General features: G+C 37.0%; 1 protein-coding gene across 1 annotated transcript in view; it reads right to left on the minus strand.

Annotated features, from left to right (window-relative positions):
- The window catches only part of LOC100541159 (neural-cadherin-like), a 45,882-nt gene that overhangs the window by 5,770 nt on the left and 18,977 nt on the right, over positions 1-21,135 (minus strand). Inside the window, 23 exon segments of the mRNA XM_085234874.1 lie at positions 280-544; positions 1,314-1,480; positions 2,059-2,239; positions 2,821-2,944; positions 3,417-3,544; positions 4,050-4,177; positions 5,051-5,265; positions 6,041-6,318; positions 9,004-9,233; positions 9,408-9,592; positions 10,618-10,690; positions 10,693-10,710; positions 11,310-12,924; positions 13,413-13,696; positions 14,215-14,358; positions 15,058-15,244; positions 16,024-16,151; positions 16,254-16,503; positions 17,091-17,258; positions 17,676-17,848; positions 18,714-18,884; positions 19,590-19,758; positions 20,680-20,852. Of these exon segments, the coding sequence (XP_085091000.1) occupies positions 280-544; positions 1,314-1,480; positions 2,059-2,239; positions 2,821-2,944; positions 3,417-3,544; positions 4,050-4,177; positions 5,051-5,265; positions 6,041-6,318; positions 9,004-9,233; positions 9,408-9,592; positions 10,618-10,690; positions 10,693-10,710; positions 11,310-12,924; positions 13,413-13,696; positions 14,215-14,358; positions 15,058-15,244; positions 16,024-16,151; positions 16,254-16,503; positions 17,091-17,258; positions 17,676-17,848; positions 18,714-18,884; positions 19,590-19,758; positions 20,680-20,852 (5,454 nt within the window).

Raw genomic sequence — 21,135 nt, forward strand, 5'->3', positions numbered from 1 at the left:
GGATCTCAGTTACAAATGCTCTTCCCATGACTGCATCTTGAGGTTACCATCTTTGACTGAAATCTCGTAGCTAACACTATGCCCACATATTTCTCTGCTGTATCTTCTCCTAGTCAGAACAGTTTATTTGTCCCTCTTGCAAAGAGTCACACAAAAAATCCACTTACTATGGGCTCTACCGAAATGGGGAAAACCTCTCTCACCATGCCAGTGTAGTATCAATAAACTTTCATTTTCACAGGTTCATATTCTGAACATCGTAGATCATTAATTCCTTACCTTGAAAACTCTTGTTGAGATCAAATGGGTAGGTGTTTCCAAGGACCAAGCTGCTGGGGTCAATCACAATCTCTTTGTATACTCCTGCTGCTTTCAGAATTTCTCTCTTCCCACCTCCTTCATGAAGGCGAAGAGTAAATTCATTTTCATTTCTGTCCATTGTGATGTGATGCCACTCACCATTATCAATGTTGTAGGATGGAAGGCTTACAAAATAATCTCCATCACCCAGATTATATGAGACTGCTAAGAATCCCCGAACAACCTTATGGATAATTAACAAAGCAGTAGGACAGAAAAGAGAAGTCAGTTTATATTGATCTGTAACCATCACATTACTTGAACTAAAACATGTACGTAGTCATCAATCTTAAACCATTTATTTCTTTAAATGTAGGGAACATTTACACTGTATACACTGAGATGATTGCATAATAATGTAAAGTTACTTTAGGTGCTTCTGAACTAGACAACTTAAATACTGGCAGCTGTGTATCCACAATAGTACATAATTCAGAGCAATTTTACCCTGCCTCTCTCAGGCAACTTGATAGGGTTCATAAAAGAATGAGAATCTGGTGCATCACTTCTACAGTGACAACTTAGCTCAAAAGACAACTCATTCAGTGGTATGTATAAGTGGAACAGGATGTAATTTTCAGAGGCCCACACCATTAGATCTGCTTACAGGCAGCTTTCTTGGCAGGGTTGATCTACGCAGAATCAGCCACTCCTGGCCATGGCTGAACAGGACACCAGAGCAGACAGAGCTTTTCTGTATAGCTAACTTGACTTCACTTAAGCAGGCATTAAATTCCTTTGAAATCCAGTGGGATTCCAAAGTGGATTGTAGGGTCAATGTCTTAACAAAAGGCTCAGATCCTTAGGCATCCATAAAAAGAACTCCAAAGGTTTTTGTGCTTAGCATAAGGATTTGAATTCTATTTCCAACTCTTAGATTAGTTTCTCTGGGCTAAGTATAGGCTGGCATCGATTTAACTTTATGCTATTACTGTCTGGGATGACCTGCTCACCTGCAGGGTTATGTGTTCATCCTTATTTCGGGACAACATGCTTGTGATGACACTGTCAGGCTGCCGTGTCCTAATCATGGCTTCAAACAGTGTCCTGCGGGCAGGCACACTGATGGGAAGCTGATAGCGAATGTGACTTCCTGGCCCAAATGTGTACTCTCTGGCAACTAATAAGACAGGGATAAAGAACTTGAAACCATTCTGTAGCGAGGAGTAAATGTTACAATTCCTATGATTTTCATATTAAAAGTAAAAGAAATTATTGTAGTGCAGAGCATGGGATCCATGACACATAACTTGGCTATGTCCTTTCATCTGTTTCCATAACTTCCCAGTTGTTCTCCTACTTCATATCTTCCCCCATAAAGAGGTGATCTCACTCCTGACTTAATTCTCCTAATGCTCCTCTTTACAATGGCCAGGATGACAGCAGGAAAGCAGCAGCTCTGACCAAAACAAAAGAAAATACTGCAGATAAAATGCTACAACCAATTTTCACAACCTATTCTACAGTTGTCTTTTTGCTACAGACTTTGGCTTCACCAGGGCTAAAGCCATTAAAGAAGGGTCCTGAACCTAAAGCACAGTTCCATGAGCCCAACAGAATCTATTTCAGACATCAAAGAACCATAAACTCCAATTCCAGTTGTGTAGTTCTAATTCTCAGCAATCACTACTTGCAAACATTTTATGTTTGTATTGTAAAATGAACCTATTGATAGTGTAACAGAAAAGCAGACCTCACCTTTATCACATCGATAGCCATAGTAACCAGGCAAGCAATGACAAGCAAAGGAGCCCCAGTCTCCAAGACACCTCCCATGAATACCACAGGAAGAAGAGCCCATGGCCTCACAGCTCCCATCAGTAAGTGTGCAGCCCGGAAAGCTGTTCAGGGACTCTGCAGGAGACTGAAGGTCATATACCTTCAAAAGAAAATGGTATTTACACCTCATTCTTAAATAGAATTAGCTATACCATGTCAGTCTGCTCTTCAGTTGTAGTGTTTAAGACACTGTTTGCTTTTTGACACTGAAATTTTAACTTATTTCAACTGAAGTCCAATTTTTAAATATTAAACACCAAGACTGTAGTTTGCTTTGAATAAATTCAACTGAGTATGATAGCAAAAAAAAAAAAAAAAACCAAACCTTAATATTTCCTAACAAACAACACACCTGGCACAAAGACACCATCAAGCCATTGCCATTCAGAAGTTCCCCTGAGTGAACAAAGCAGCATGAAAAACAGCTGCACAATATAGGGTATAAACAAAGGCAGAGGTTTGTGCTCTCTAATACATCTGTTTGTAATTATGAAACATTTTTTCAAGGTAGCTATTCTTATTATGACTGAAAAATCCAGAATTTTCTTCTATCAAACACTGATGCAGAAGGGCATTGAAAAGAATAATGGAAGCAATAATTTCAGATGTAATAGAAATTTACTAAAAATTTAATAATGAAATTTTCTCCTTTGCTAAAGCAAAACATTATTCTTCTCTTACCTGGCTATCCAAGATGAAATTGCGCAAACAACCAGAGAAGTGTTTGTGTAGCAGCTCTGGGTAGGAATATGGCAACGATTCTTTTACGCCGCCCAGCTGAAGAACATGGTTCCCATTCACATACCTTTTGACATGATATGCATCACAAAAGCAAATGTGAATGTATCTTCAAAGACATTACATAACAAGATGGTTAAACATCTCTACTGCATTTCCGAGGAACACGGGCTTTCTAAAATAACAGAAGAAGCCAAATATTCCTTCTGTCTCTGAAATACAGCTGATCAGTGAGCAGAAACTCTGGCCCTTTAAAGTTAAGGATAATTTATTGTTTTCTTTAGTGTGACAAAGTCTGTTGGGAGTTTAACTGTGGGATACCTTATTACAATTCAAATGTCTGTGTTCAGGCCAGGAAAAGCTGTAACAATCCTATACACCAAGTGCACTTTTGTGCACACGCTCCTCTTAAACTGCAGGAACAAAGGATGTTTTGCATTGATAGAGGCCAGAAAGCTAAAAGTTTGCTCAATGCAGTCTTAAAGGTACCCATGCTCTGCAATTTCTTCCCATCACTCCTCTGAGCCAAGGAAACATACCTGGCCCTTCGGGGAACAGACCCAAAGACTTCACAGTTTGTACGATCGTCAGCAGACAGCCATTTGCCCACTCCTTCTATCTCTGAAACAACAGCTGTGCTGCAGTGATCCAAAGTGAATCGAACCTCCTATGCCAAAACATAGGATTACTGAATTAAGAATTACTGTAAGAATCAGGAAGCAAAATGATAGCAATTTTTCATCTTTTTTTTTTTTTTTTAAAGATCATAAAGCAAAAAATGTTGTTTTTTTTTGTTGTTGTTTGTTTTCCACCTTGCAATAAAAACAGTCAAGCCAAAACAGAACCACCTAACAAAAAAGATTTAATTTTTACCTCCAAGTATTTCAACCATTTCTACAAAATCTGTAACTGCATTTGCAAGTAAGCAAATGCTTTTTGCACATAGGTCATTGATTTCAGTGTCCCAGTGATACTCTGATCCATGAATATAGAAGATTACAACATAAGTGGATTTGAAATTGACAATGCTTCCTTCCCAAAATTCATATTACTCATTAAATCTACAAGGATAATTAGAATAATACATAGAATTATCCAGTCTCTTTTCTCTACTTTCATGTACCTGCATAGGTAAATGCCAATATTCTGAAGGGGAAAATCAAATAACTGACCTGGTCATTGGTTCTCACTTCCAGTTGATGCCATTTTTTGTCTGTGACATTCAGGTGACTTGGAAACTGCAGCATCACAGAACCTGAGCCATGACTCATCTTCAGCACAGGAATGCCACTGGAGAGCTCTTACACAGCACAGAAAAAATAAATCACAGCCAGCTACAAGTGTCCTTCTATTTTGGATATTTTGGCACAGCTGGTGGATGTGGATTTAATGGTTCAGTATAGAAGTTTCAGTATAGAAATAACAATATTCTCTGACCACTGCTATGTAGAAATATTCATTTAATACAGTATTTTTCTACTTGAGATTGTGCCACTTCTTTGTCGAGAGTCAAACACTAGAGCTAATTCCTGATAAGCAATTTGTAGTTTTATAATGGTCTACAACAATTAGCACATGCAGATTTTACTCTCTCCTAACTTCTCCCCAGATTTACAAGTAATTGTAAAATAGAGCAGAAGATACTAATGATTAATGATATTCAATATTACCTTTCAAATAATTAAGAAAGCACCAACTATGCCATGCATCTTGTATATTAATTAATTCACAAAAAAGCAGCAGCTTGCTACTGCTTTTAGATATGTGTCAACTTCAGGCAACGAGTTCTACTTGTGTATGAATTTTTCTGTGATAAGCTTGGCATGCAACTAGATCTGCATTGATCATGTAATGCCTATCCTCAAAGTACCAAAATTCCCTTATGGCACGACAACTTTTCTAGGGGAATTATTTTTAAATATACAAATCTGTTTGTTTTATTCTCCCCTTGGTTTCCTCTGCAACAGACCAATGCCATAGTTACAGGCTATAAAAAGGCAATACCTACAAAAAGCAAGACCTGTTAGAGAACATTTCAAAATATGTTTCAAAATGTTTTTCAACATTTTCAGCCCAGAAAATAAACTATCTCATGAGATGGAAAGACTGAATGCTGCTCACAGCCCATGCATTCCCAAAAGACAATGTTCTCCACACACAGTTGCTGCATTACCTATTGCAATGAAGTTTTCTGTATTCCCAGGTTCTGGATTTGATAAAGGACCACTGTATAATAGAAGTCCATCTGGAACTGCAGTAATAAACTCTAGAGAAAGTGAGCTTTCAAAACAAGGCCTGATAGGACGAAACCATGCATAACCATTTCCATGGAAACTGTGCTTAGTCTGCTGGCAGTCTGGTCCATGAAATGAAGCAGGACAAAGACATCTGAAACGGCACAAACAAAAGATATGTCAAAATTCCCCAGTGTTCAACTGTTTCCTTGGTTCTACATGCAATAAGCATAGGGCTGAAGTCACACTATGAAGTGAAGTAATGGTGTTTGCCACCTCAGGTATACAGAGGTGCTCAGCAATTATTAAGATGCCTTAAGAATAAATAAATAAATAAATATCTGGCCACCATAAAACCTGCATCCAAGAAGTATTTCTGAGACCACAATGTTGGGAACAACAAACTATTTCACTTCGTAAGCAAAACGAAACATCAAATATCAGTTGGTCAATTTATTGCAGGGAGAACTCAGCTCAAATAAAACGTGTCATTTCACCAAAGGAATACTGCTGCATGCAAGTTGATGTGTCAGTAAAGAAATTTTCCCATGTAGTGTTTTTTGAAGCCCTTACTGCTTGCTGTTTTCACTACATCCTATTCCCTCCACCCCATTGCTACTTAATTTTTATTAAATGAAATGCCCTTAAAAGTGAGGTGTTGATAATGCCACCATTTTTTCCAAGGGCTTTTGTTCTTGCAGTATTTCCATTGATATCAGGACTAAAGCAACCACTACTGAGCCACTTGTAAAGATACTGCTGCCATTAAGTTTACACTCCAGTACACTCGCAGGTTTTCTGTTTCTCCTTCAGCTAGGATTGCACTCATTGTTTTACAAGAGCTCTATCTTGTTAGCTACACTTGGCACTTTAAAAAAAAAAAAAAAAGGAAAAAAGTAAGAAAAGGGGTGCAGTAGAAGTTTCCTCACCTGTAACCATTCAAAGTGTCAATACACATCCCACCGTTGAGACAAGGGCCGTGGGCATAGGAGGAACAAGGCTGATGGACTCGGTTCCTGGCAGCACAGGTGCAGACAGCGCTGATGGTGGTCGTCACAGACACCAACGACACTCTCCCTGCATCCACCACCGTTGGGATGTTGCTCACAGAGAGGTGGTTTGTACAACCACTGCCCTCGCTACAGTTTGCGCTCCTACATTCATCCACATCAATCTGTGAGATGCTCACTTGTAAAGCTGACTGGATCTAAGGGAAAACAGAGTTTGACGTATTACCATTCTTTTCTTTATTCATGGTTTTATTCCCTCCTTCCTTTATAAAAAAAAATAAAGATTAAGCTACCATAAAATTAATGGAACGCTTTAGTTTCCTGAGTATTAGTAACACCCCCGTCCATAAAGGCAAGCAAAGGGATTTAACAAATGCCATGATTACACAGAAAACTTTATAGTAGTATTTCCTGAAAACTTAAATCACTGACATGATGGATATTGCATGTGTTAAATCAGTGCTGCATACTACCGATGTTATTGCTCAGCATCAAGGCTCTGACAGCAGCGATACTCTGCCTTCCCAGCTGCGTGGTCTACCTCATGCTTCCTGCACTCTGACAGCAACCATAACTCCTGCTCAGATGTTATATCTTAAGTTCTCTTAAGTTCTGCATCCATAAGGATGTAGACTGGAAAATGGCAGCACTGAGCTGCATTCAATAGGAATGTTCACAGACAGTGACAAGTCTGCAGCAATTAGGATTCGGCCCACTGATTTACACCTTAAGCTTCTGTTTCATCTCAAACTGTCTCAAACAAAATGCAATCAACTCAGCACCTGGTCATTATGTTTTATTCCACGTTAATCTTTGCTATTTCCTTATTTTTATCACTAAGTAAAATTTGCTTTGGAAGGCCCAAATAAAGAGGTCTTGTCATACAGTAAAAGCGTTTCCACAAACAGACATTAAAAAACATGCCCAAAGCTTCCTAATTTGATTTGTATTTGAAGGAAGACTCAAACACACCGAGTGACATGCATTTAGTGGCTAAACCTGAAAACAACAGGCCTCACTATGGCATAGTTACAAACAATGGAGATATACAAATGTAATGCTAACAACATGAGATTCTTCTTTGTACACTCAATACATATTTTTTCAAAGGATAAAATGAATGTCAAATATTTTACAAATAGCTGTGAAAAGACCAAAACAAATACATAAATACTGAAGCTTTTGTTTTGTTTTACTTTGCAGTCATCTGAATTCACAGCCCTAAGAAAACTGACCTTTATAATCATTTGTCAAATATCCTACAATATCATAACGTGTATTGAAATCACATCCCCAAAGGCAAAAAAATGTACATTACATTGACACGATGCATCCTGTCAGAGCACTCTGGTGCCTGTTGCTCACATCAATCACCATTAGCAGGGAGTCAATAATGCACTCTTAGGCAGCTGTGCCGTACCACTGCAGCAAAGCAGTGTATATAAACAATCTCAGCTCCTTTACAGGATTAGAATGGATTATTTTTACTGCTAAATAAAAACAGTTGTTGTAAAGCTACATCCCAAGAAAGTAATGCAAACATATTAATTATTTAGCAATTCAATGAACAATCCCAGCACTAATTACTTATTTTATTTATAGTTAAACGTTACAAAAATCTACAGAAATTCTTCAGATATGATTGGTTTTCTGTGGATTGTTGGTGATTAGTCACTAGAGCTATTAATTAAATACTGAAAGGTTATATATAATTAATACTAAATTAACTTTTTCGCTACAACATGTGAAGCAATCCCTTGTTGCCACTCTGATGAATTCACCTGTCATATATTATGGCACAGAATATCTGAAATCTGTACAATCTTCCATACTATTGTTGCAGTAATTCTACATGTAAACAGAAGAAACAGATATTACATGTTATGAATAGCACTCACATTTCCAACTTGCTCACCAAGTAGGTTCCTACAGTCCACACTATTTAACATCATACAGGATGCAGGCAGGTGGCAAGAAAGATACTGTTTGGTTCCAAGAATCATACAGACCCTACCATAATGACACACATGGAAAGCAGTGTTCCTTCTTGAAACTTCCACAAGATGTACCATGTATTAAACTCAACTAGAGTGGGGCAAGATAAATTACATTCGGGTAACTCTGTTAGTGGGCATGCAGAAAGTGGTAAGGTAGCAGGAGAGTTAGGTATCATCCAGAAGGGAAAGAAAACATATTTTACAACTATTTCCCTCTTTAAAAAAAATATGAGAGGAGGCATCCCATTGTATTTAAGAGTTATCCCTTGATAAGTTAAATAAAATAATTAGTTGTCTCCATCTATCTTATCTAATTTAACTGTTCTTCTAACCTGCATCTTCCTTCCAGCATGATTGTTTCTATGGACTGCCATCTCTCTGTACAGCAGAACTTCAATCTGGGTGACATCAAGCCTCTACTATAAGGTCTAACCACAAGGAGATTTGGTATTTCCATCAGCATCTAGAACATTCAAAAAGCTGTCACTTTCAAGACGTTCTCTTGTAAAGTATTATAATAATACTTTATCTTCTAAGAATTATTCTGATTGATATCAGAGTACGAATTCATGTCCGATAGATCATACAACAAAACTGACTGGAGCAAACACAGGGAACTGCACCTTGCAGGGTCATCTATGTGCAACTAAAAGCTGCTTTGTCTACTGCAACTGAGTTCACTCATTGTATGCAAGGGATTATGGGGAAGGAAGACAACTTGAATTTAGCATTTGCTTGACAAATGTTTTGTCTCAAGTGAGGCAAAAAACAGGATCTGCAGATTCTGCGTATTCTTCCAGTAAAGTTTGTTTGAAGTTTGGAAAACATACCTTGAATGTGTCATTCACCCAAACACTGAATCCATGGGACAACCCTAGAACGTACCTCATTTTTAAAGGCTGCCATCTCAGCATGCAGTTTCTCAGGTCTGTAATAAGCTGAGCCATCATGAACTGCAAATCTTACATCTGCCTGTTTTCCATCAGTGTTCATCAAACCGAAGACAATGATATCGCTAAACTTAACTGATAGCATTTTTGCCAGTAATTCCTTGAACATGTTGCATCTGTTTTTGCCATGTTCACCACTCTGTATAAACTCCTCTGCAGTGATATCTGAGTTTGGAATTCAAAATAGATAAACACGAAATAGAGATTAATCTCTCAACTTATTTAGAAGCATACAGAAAAGTACACCTGCCCTACAATTGTTTCTAAATCAAAATCATAAAATAAGTCACTAAATATAGACACAGCTGATCTAAACTCTCAGCAGGCACTAAAACAAACCTGAGAGACGCACGGTGGCTGAGTTTTGTATGGCTTCATTTTCCAGCTCTTTGACGTGGATTTGTACTGTAGATATAACATCAGGACAAAGTCCATCTGAAACTCTGATTTTTAAGTTGTATATTCCTTGAGGAGCATTATCCACCATCATCAACGAACCAGTTCTCTGATTTAATCTGAAAGACCTAGACATAAACCTTCAATCAGGAAAACTTAATAAACCAAAACTGAGAGCTTACATTACTCATTAATTTAATTCACAAGGCCTTAAAATGTTGTTACAAAGGTTATAGATCAAAACTTAGGGAATCCACAAACAATATCAATGAACAACAGAAAGAGCTCAGGAAAGAACAAGCAATTAGCAGGGCTTACACAAAGATGTTTCTTTCACTTCCAAAACCCTAGACCTTCCCTGTCCTGGATCAAAGCAAGCAGTCTATAGGAGCTGTTGCAACTGTGGAGTTCAACATAGCCATCATGTACAGGTCTACATGAAAACAGAAATTGACAGAAACACACGAAGTCCTTCAAGACTCTCATTCACTCATTCAGAATAGGAAGAAGTCAGTAATGAAATCTCTGACATAGTTTTCATGTACCACCTCAAAGGGAAAGTAAACAGTAACTATGGAAATATTCCATGAACATTACTGTGAGGCATTAACCTCCTAAAATGGAAACAGTTCCAATGGCTACCGATAAATAGACTAACTCCAATAAGTTAAAGAGTTATGATTTTCCAATGCAAATGTGAATTGTCATCAACAGAGATCATGGAATTTGCTTCCACTATTAATAAAATGATTATATTATGCCCCTTGGAATTTGTGATTTGTATTCCATCAATTCTGATGGTTAGTGACAGGCAGTAAAAACAGCCAATTTTTAAATTGGGTCTTACAGAATGTGTACATTTTAAAAAAGTAAAGATTAAATACAAACACCCTCGTGTGAGCCTGCATTCTCTACAGTAAAAAAAAAAAAAAGAAAGAAAGATAAAATCATTTCATGCATTAAGTTCTTGGTGACTAGTTACCAGGCTTTCTTTGTTTTTGTTTTGTTTTTGTTAAGTACATTCAAAAGTACATTTCTTATAAACTCAATAATACCAGTTTTGCATACATCCTGAACATAAAGAAATACATGGTGAGTAAAATAATTACAGAAGCATAAGTATTATTGATTGTGACACAAATACAATCCTCACTTGAACAGTTTTCCTTCAGAGAGAAATGTTTTATTGTCCCACTCATCCTGATCTGGTGCAAACACTTCCCCAGCACTGTTGTTGACCATTTTCCTGTTGAGATAAATTATAATAAATCTGCATTTAATTTTTGCTTTTGGGCGCACTTTATATTCCACAGCTTCATTACTGTGATAATTATTTTCAGATTCCCGCATAATTTGGTGATGGCTATGATCCAAGATTCTTAAAACAATGCATGGCCTGCCACTTCTGGAGAGGTGAATACACTATGGATGTCACAGAAAGGCATGAAGCCCAAACACAACCCAATACAGTGCAAGATACATGAATATAACTGCATATGAAATTCTGAGAAATTAAAAGATTAAAATTAAAAGAATAAAAAATAAAAAAAAAATCACAATATCAGGAGTGAAAACCACAAACCACCATTGCTACTCTGCTGTTTCAGACAGCACACAGCTGATACCCAGAAAAAGAAGGAAAGCATCTTGTAGGGTACAACTGGGAAAGAAGAGTGTGACCAAGAACAGGAAATAAACAAGAAGCCACTAAGCTGTTTCAAATCATGGCCATTTTAGGCTCCTGTGCTTTGTCACAGAAGTGGAAGATCCATTAAAAATAGAAAAAACTGTTCTAAAATAGCAAAATTAGCAGCCCAATACAGAACTACTCTAGATAACACTTACCTTTGTTACTGTAAACATAAATATCCTTATGGCCAGATTCATGGCAGTTGTCATTTTCATCACCAATTGTTATTGTTAAGGTGTTTGTGGAGCTCATAACTGGAATCCCACTATCTGTTATAACTATTGGCAGATGAAACACCTTCTGCTTTTCTCTGTCAAAGGACCTCAAAGCAGTTACAGTTGCAGTGTCATCTCTGTTGTCAGTAAGAGAAAAATCCAAAGAATTCTGATAATCTGATGGCAGTGAAAATGTAAACGGTGACCCATTTTCCTTGCTGTCTGGATCGTATGCATGAAGTAGTTTTGATGAATGATTCATATGCACTATTTCAGGGCTCAACATGTTTTCCCAAACTACTGGCATGTATGGTGCCTCAAACCTTGGTCCGTTGTCATTAACATCAAGCAAGTTAATTAAAACTGTAACACTTCCAGTTTCAGCAGGTGTCCCTTGATCTGAAGCTTGCACAATTAAACTGTATTTCTGAATGACTTCACGATCTAGTTTATTTGCCACAATCACATGACCATGCTGGTCAATGACAAATTGCCTCATAGGATCTGAATCTGACTTTATAGAATATATAATGTTCCCATTCAAACCCGAATCCTTGTCTGTTGCTCTCACTGTGGTTACCGTAGTACCTACAGGCATGTTTTCAAAAACAGGGCTCGTCTGAATAAGCTGAGAATGGAAAACTGGACTGTGGTCATTAGAGTCTTCAACTTCAATCAGGCACGTAGCAGTGCTAGAAAAATCAAGATCTTCCACTTTAATAGTAAGATTAAACTGTCTTTCGTGTGCTTTCTCAAAATCCAATTTTTTTTTCAGTCGGATAGTGGCACATTGCCATTCTTTGTCATTCTCAATATAAAACTTCTGATCTGGGTCTCCCCTGATGATACTGAATGTTAAGTGAGCGTTTTCCCCACCGTCTGCATCTGTAGCAGACACTCGCAGAATTTCTGAGTTGATGGCACTGTTTTCAGGAATTGCCGCCTGCCACATCTCTTTTGTGAAATTAGGTACGTGATCATTGACATCTGCAATCCAGATGGTGGCAGTGCCAGTTCCTGTTAGCCCTCCCCCATCCCTTGCTTCAACAGTAAGAAAGTAAATTGCAGTCCTTTCTCTGTCTATAACTCCCCCCGCCACACGGATAGTACCGGTATTGGGGTTGATATTAAACATGTCACTACCTAACTCATTTTTTACATTCTCTGTTATCGTGTAAGTCAAAACAGCATTAAGACCTACATTCGGATCATCGCGATCAACTGCGCTCATCTCCATGACTAATGTATCTGCAGGAGAATTTTCAAAGACACTCCCATTGCAATCATCAGGCATGCATGTGAACATGGGTGCATTGTCATTTATATCCCACACATTAATAATTACATCAGCAAATCCTGTAAGTCCTTCTCCACCTTCATCGGTAGCCAAGACAACGAATCTCCAAAGTGCTCTTTCTTCCCGATCCAGCACCTTGTGTGCATAAATGCTTCCTGTGTTCTCATCTATTGTGAAAATATCAGCAGCGCCATGCCCGTGCAACGAGTAACTCAAATCTCCTTCATCCACATTATTATCAGGATCATTTGCCATAACCTGAAAAAGTATTGAAAACAGGCATGATAATTATAAAATGACTACATTACATCCTGCATGCTTCTACCATCTAACAGAGCCCAAGCAAAAGTATGACATACTATTAATATGTGCAAGTAAGATGGCAATTGAGAGGTGGGACAATTAAGAGTAGATAAATGTCTTTCACACTACAATAACAGTGTAGTGTATTACACTACTACAATCATCTTTTATTTTTTCATATTTATAGAGGTAATTTAACTATATTATTCTGATAACCATTTTAAAATGTTAATGATCTGGTTTTTAGGATCACAAATGATCCATTCTGCTTATCTTGCTTACTATATCTTTATAATTATTTTTCCATAGACGTCCATTTCTCTTCTTCAACTGACAAAAATATTCAGTAAAACTACAGTACATTAATATATATGTGCTGCATTATTATTCTGTGCTCTTTCATTGAAATATGGCAATCTCCAAAAGCGCATGAAGTGCACTACCTGAAGCACAAAGACTGGTAACCCATCCAGTTCTTCAATTATACTTCCATAGTACTCATTGATAGAGAAAACTGGAGACTCATCATTTTTATTCATAACATTGATGATGGTAACTGCATAATCTTCCCATTTCCCATCAGAAGCCAACAAGTGGATCTCATAAATTTTTGTTTCTTCGTAATCCAGCGGCTGGGCAATAAAAATAGCTCCCGTTTCTGGTTGTACACCAAGCACTCCTCCTGTGTTTCCAGCAGTGATCTGATAACGTAACTTAGCATTTGTTCCTGTCAATTAACAATAGCGTCAGAAAAAAACAATTTCTTGAGGTACATTAAATTATGGGATGTTGAAATGAAGCACAACTCATATTATAACTGATGATTTTTGGTATTACAGTTCGGGGATATTTTAAAATCTGCCGATATGCCAGACTGTTTACCCAGAAGTTCAGTTTCAGATATGACAATGGGTACCAAAAAAAACAAAAAAAAACCAAAACCTTAGTTTACTAGGACATAAAAATGTACTCATTTGCTAAAAATAAAAAATAAAAAAGTCTCTAATAAATTTGTACTCGCACAGAAATCACTCTCTGTCATCCCACATTAGTGCATTGCTTCATAAAATAGGAATCACTTGATTTATGACTCCATTATCAAATAGCATTCACACGTGATCAGTTCACACTCAAAGAAGTTTTCAAATCTAAGACATCTTCCTTTCTAACACCATTATCTCCTGGTACACTGAAATTAACTCATTAATATTTTATAAGCAGCTATGGGGAATTCCAATGCTTTACCTTCATCTTCATCATTAGCACTGACTGTAATGACAGTTGAGCCCACATCCTGATCCTCATCCACATTTACTTCATAGACACTCTGAGTGAAGACAGGTTTGTTATCATTCACATCAGTGATAAAAACACGCACATAGGCTGTGTCTAGAGAGACAAGGAACAAGAGATTAAAATACTCAGCTGTGCCACTTCTGTCAGCTACAATTCCTTAAACTGTCTAGTTGCACATTAAATGAAGACTAATATGTAGACAATACAGAAACAAACCCTTAGGGGTTGAGGACAAAATATATATATACCAATATTACTCAAAAGCACTTGGATATCAAATGAATCTCACATCCAATTTGCTTAAAGAGATAATACATGAATAATTGATGCCTAATATGGCAATTGTACAGTTTTAAATCCTAAATTCTTGTCCTTAAGCCACAAAAGTCAAACTAAGTATTTAGGCACAGCTGTCAATTGAGAATAAGATTTTCTGTCTCAAACTTTCTTCCTTCATACTTCATAATTAGTCTTGAATGAATACAGTGGCTTAAGAAACTTCTTCATGACCCAAACAAAGTCTGTATCCTATGGATGGATGCACCTCTGCTAGGCAGAAAATACTCTTTCAACTCTAACTATGAACCCCTATTCTTCTTCTAGTTTCAGAACAAAAAACCTGCCTGACCATCAGTCATCATTTTAAAAATTCTATTCAGTTCTGTTGTAGACAAAAATTTTAAAAAAAGAAAAGAAAAAGGGAAATTAAATGTTAATCTTGCATTTCAGAGCTTCTGTTTTCAGATACTAACCCAGGCAAAATCATGCTTGTCACAGACAACTGTTTCTTACCAGAATTTGGCCTCCCATGTTTTCCAGGTCGAGCTGATTCAGAGCCATCAACTGACTCAACTTCTAAAAGATAAGATCCCTTCTTCTCTCTATCAAACACTGAGGTAGTGTATATTGAGCCTGTCTGCGAGTCCAAGCGAAAACATGTATAGTCTCCACTACGGTCATGTAACATAGAGTAAGTTATCTAAAGGATTAAAAACAAGATGTTAATCTATACTTTTCTTTCATTGGATAGATCATAACTGAAGAAGAACTTAAAGAGAATGGCTGAGAAAATGAAGTAAAAATGCAAATTTGAGAAATCTCTAAGTTAAAGTCAATTAACCTGAAATAAATTTGTCTTGTCTAATCAGTTAATGAGTTCACTAGCAGATTTGAACAGTACTTGCGCAACAGCATTCAAACTTAGCTAAATATTCCAGGAACTACCATCATAGCCATGTGAGAGCTGAATTTGCTCACTGCTATGGACTATGTTCTCATTTCTGTATTTGTATGTTTTGATGCACTTGACTTCAGCTTTCATTTTTGCTCCCAGAGAGAAATCAGTTTGCTTCCAAGGACGTGCCTACTTTAGATTTCTAAAATCAGTAGCGAGCGCCTCCCATAGTTTACTACTCACAAAAGCATTTAATAACTTACTTTTTCATTAATTTGTCCAATCACATTTTAGACCTGTGTAGACCTTTCAAAACCACACTGTCCAACAGCCAAGGAGTTTTTCACCTGAATACATATTGTATAAAGAAATATTTATTGCTTTCTATTTCATACCTCCTAATATATTTGCATTTTTTCACATGGCAGGAAACACATTATTTACTATTTTATTCCATCTCATGTTTCCATAGTAGCCATTCCTTTTCTAGGCTGAGGATTACTACTATATTTAGTCATTGTTTAATACTGAAACTATATGACTGTACATTTCATTACATAAAACACAGATCCCCACTTGCTTACCTCACCATTCTGACCAAGGTCAAGGTCGGTGGCAGAGACCTGAATGACAAATGTCCCAATATCAGCTCCCTCTGTTACTGAGGCTTCATAAATAGATGAGGTGAAGAATGGGACATTGTCATTGACATCTAAAGAATCAGAAAGAGCACATAAAGAGAAAAGTATAAAACAGAGTAAAAAAAAAAAAAAAAGAGTTATGTGATTATGTGATCACTGAAGAATTTACACACCTGTTACATTAATATAGATCGTAGTGAATGCTGCTAGAGGAACTGCAGCAACATTCTGTGCTCGAACTCTCAGCAGAAAGTTCTTTGTTGTTTCATAATCCAGTAGCTCAGCTACCAGGATTGAAGCAGAGCCATCATCTCTGTTTGGAGTCAAGTAGAAACGAACTGGCATGTTGGTTTCTGGAACAAGTCCCTCTTCTAGGTTGTAAGTCACACGAGGATCACCAAGGGGGGAAGTCGCTTTGATTCTCTGCACAGTTCCAAAAATTTGAATAATCAACAAGTTTGTAGGTACAGTAATGTTTCTAAAGGATTCACCAACTCTTCTAGATCCTCAGCTCTCAACTGGAAACAGTAAGACAAGTCTTGCTGGTTATCAAATCCTAACCCTCCCTGACACATCTCCAAGCACAAACAGCTGCGCCCAAAGGTTACCAGCCATTACAGGTTTGGTTCTTCAGGATGTTATCCTAAAAGCATGTACTTTGGAGTTATTTTGTAAAACTATTCTGATTATCTGCTGTGAGAAATCAAATCGAACAAGTTGAAGTATTTTAAGTCCAATAAGCTCCTCAGGTTATACAGTAGCACTCAAAACAGTGGAATTCGTTTACCTACAGTGTTGTTCAAATGAGAAGGAAATTAAATAGCAATTATCCTCACATAAATTTAAGAAAAATGCTGGTTAGTGGTAGCATTTTTGAATGAAAAGGGATGGCAGATGACCAGCCACTGTAATTCACAAAACCATTATAAAAGCTCACTACAGTTAGGTAAACAAGCACATTCAGATACTCTAAAGCCTTATAAACAAACAAGTGTGTGTCCCAAACTTACCAAAACTGATGCATCTCGTGTAGTATTCTCCGGAATGACAACTTCATAGCTGCCTCTTTCCCACTGCGGAGGCTGGTTTTTTGCACTAGTAACAGTTACCACAAGTTCAACTTTACTGCTCCTATTGCCTCCATCTGTAGCAATAATATCTCGAATTATAGATGACCTCTGAACAGTAAAAAGGGGTTAATTACAGAGGGTTTTGATTAGGGCTCAGGTGAGCTTTTTTAGCAAAGTAAATGGATATGCGAAGTTAAAGGCATAATTAAGAAAATCTGTGCAAAAGAAAAACATCCACAAACGGAAAGAAGACTTCAGAATATGAAATAGGTACAAGGTTGCTAACAAAATCTGTTTTCTTTATTCAATACTGTTGGTAAATACTACTATTTATCTCAATAAACGTTAGCAAATTTCAGCACACTAAGTTTAAAGCAAACAGCATGAGACTTAGGTTTAATTTAAAAATTATATATTGACCCTTTAAAGTGAAGGGATAGCATAGCAGTAAGGGAAAAGCAAAAACCTCAGTCCCTCCAAAGGCATATTGAGAAGGCCAGTTTAAAGTGAAAATAATCACCATACCTGAGATATGGGTTGGTTAACAAATATCCAGCCACTAGTGGGATTAATCTGTAAGTAATCTGTTTCCCCATTTGCTATAGAATATGTGATGACAGCATTAGAGCTGTAGTCATCGTCATGGGCTGTAACACGGAGAAAGCTGGTCCCAACTCTTGTGTCCTCTCTTAGGAAATCTAATGTAAGGAAAGGATTTTTCAGACTAATATTTCAAACTGATCATCAGTTCACTAAAGTAACATGAACATCTTACTACAAAACATGAGGAAATACTAAAGTAAAAATGTATGGAAAATATAACTTTATCTTCCTTGGAACAATGCCCATAAAAGCAAACCAAATATTTTCAATTGTTGCTATCAATCCATAGCTATGGATCACATTTTAAATTCACGTTATTATGTTCATAACTTGGAAATCTTATTTCCCACAGTAAATTACTTTTTTTAAGTGTTTTAAAAAAATACTAAAGGACAAATATTTTTTGATGAAATATAAACAAACAGAATTTCAGAAAAGGATCACAATGTCAGAAACTACTTTCTAGGATTTGTATATTTTAATTAACTGAGAATATCAATCTTTGTTTTTGTCATGAAAATGATCCAGCAGGATTTTTTGAACAACCAGGAAGGAAAGGTAAAACAACAAATAATGCAGAATGATAAACATCAAATGGGAAAATATATGACCAAAAAAAAAAAAAATTAATCAAGAAACATACGATTCAGTTACTGCTCAGTGCTGCAAACCACATGGTCTTACACATCTGTGCAGTGCCACAGACACTCACTGCACTCAGAAAAACACAGAAACAGCTAACGTTTCAAGGAATTTTCCCATAACACTCACACAGGCCCGTTAGCCAAAGCTGTACTTGTTACACTGCACATCATACAGATTGACAATTCTGCAATTAAGCTAAGTGCATTTCTGGCTACAATCACTGCCAACACGGACAAAATCCAAAAACCTTAGACATCAGGTAAGCTTAAGCTCACAGTCAAGGCACTGAAACGCTATCCAATGACTCTCAATTACATTCATAGCGGGTGTTTTCAAATCTGGGATCATTGTCATTTTGGTCCAGAATGAGAACATTTATCTGACACATTCCAATGAGTGGTTCTGCTGCCTGGTCTGTTGCTGTCACAGTGACAGGATATTCCCTCTGTTTTTCTCTATCAAATACCTGAACAGTTGTCAGAACTCCTGAAAACAAATCAAATACCAGAGGTTAGAATACTACGCATCTGAGAATACAATATTCAGATGTCTATTTGACCATCAACAAATAAATTGAGATACAACCCAATCGGTTAAATACAACTATAATGTGAATTTTAGGTTCAAAGCTTCAGTCACAAGACTTAATCTGAAGAACTTCAATTGCTCGTGTAGACACAACTAAATATACGCTTACATCTTTGGTTCAGAAGAAAGGTAAATACCAAACTAGCTTTAAGAGATGAAGTTTATAAAAATGATTTATTTTGAAGCACATAAGGGATATAAGACACGTCTCACATGTTCTACCCTCTGAAAGTTCCACCTGAATTTAGTTTTGCCCTTCTGAGAATTTTAGTCTCTTGGTGCTTCATAAGACTATTGTATTGGATATGTCATTGATAAGTCATTAACAACATTGCAAGATAATATGCAGTAAAAATAGGTATTTCTTTTTAATTTGCTTACAAAGCCATACAAGTTATTTTACATAGCAGAACTTCTACATTTCAAGGAAAATATCAGACCTAGCTCAGTATTTGATAAGAAACTACGTTTCGTGGAATTAATAGAGCTTGTATCTTGTCTGCTGTCAAAAAACTCAAAAACAGACTTTGTGCTGTTCACTATTTCAGCTAGTTTTCCATCAGTGTTTACATGTGTCAGTATCAGTTCTGCCATTCACTTTACCTGTGTCAGGGTGAATTCTAAATGCTGGTAGGACACCATCTCTGTGCATCAAGCCATATTTCACTATACCATTGGCTCCTTCATCAGCATCAGTTGCTTCAACTTGCAGTACAGCTGTCCCCAAGGGTTGGTTTTCCAACACAGAAGCATGTTCCCTATAATAATGACACTACAAAATAAAATAAAATAAATTAAGCATGTACCTTGCCATTTGATTTAAAGATATATTAGAGGGAAAATAACAAAAACTACTACTTAGGCACATTTCTTAATTTACACACTTCACTTTGCTGTTTTGTGGTTATATAAATGAACAACTACCAGTTGGTTAGAATATTAGGACAGAAAGTACAGCCACATGTACTTCCAAATGCAAATATATTTCTATGTTGCAAAAGCCTTATAAAAAAGAGTGCATACATTTGCCCAAACCACACAGCTGCTCTGGTCAAACAGGGCCTTCCAAATAAGTAAGACTGCAAAGAACAGATTAATGATGATCTACAAAATCAATACAAACAATCACTTCTCAAAATATGCAACATTTTCCACTAACATACTAGCCATCAGCATCAAACTTTAAGTTTGTAGACAACAGAATGTTAATAACAGTGAATATTCAAAAAACATATTCAAGCATTTATTTTTCACAGTACTTAACCATTTAAGCTAATTCACCATCCTCTTTCGCTTCTTTCATCAATTCCAGACATAAATTGACCAGAAGCCCTAGAGTTGCTCTGGAATGTTTTGTCACAAGTCCACTGAATAGATACACCTAATCCATCCCACCTCATGTGTCATACTGAAGCTCCAAAAAGTAATCACTGGACCCTATCTTCTAAAATGCCAGAGACGAGGTGGGGTTCAGGAAAAGAGCGCCCATGTGCTGCTCAGCCACAAGAGAAGAACAAAGCACATGAGGCTCAAGAAAGAGATGTGAGAGATGTAGACAATCAGGGCATCAAGAAGAGAGAAAAAAGTGGATCACCTCTTGAATTAGTCATCTGCTGTGTCACTTGCAGTGACAACAGTCTTAAACATTTACCACCCAGTCTAATGCATATCACCTAGTCTCATCTATTTGTACCTTCTGAAAGACTGGTTTGTTGTTGTTGACATCATCAATTTTCACAATAACCTGAGCAGTACTTGTAAGAGAATGGGGCCCTCCCGAAGCGTTATCATCTGTAGCTGTGACATTAAGTACATACTCTGTCCCCTGCAGCTTTGGAAATGGGCTTGAACGAAGTCTAACTAGCCCTGTAAAGACAACAATAGGTTGCATTATTTTATTTTCGGTACATTAACGGATTACTGTCTCTCTTCTCATTAGTAAGCAAGACAACATCCATTCTGATTTACCTACTTAAAAACAAACCTCATGGCTGCTATTTCTATGGTTTAATTTCTATGGTATTTTTACTGCAGTCTGATATTAAAACAAAATTAAGACAGTACAACAGCAGATTTGTCTGCAAGTATGCCTACAGAGCTGAAGGAGACACCAGCCACAGCTCAGCTGACTCATTCTCTTTACTGCATC

Source organism: Meleagris gallopavo, chromosome 13 (assembly GCF_905368555.1).
Source record: "Meleagris gallopavo chromosome 13, MGAL_WU_HG_1.1, whole genome shotgun sequence".
NCBI classification, from domain to species: Eukaryota; Metazoa; Chordata; class Aves; order Galliformes; family Phasianidae; genus Meleagris; species Meleagris gallopavo.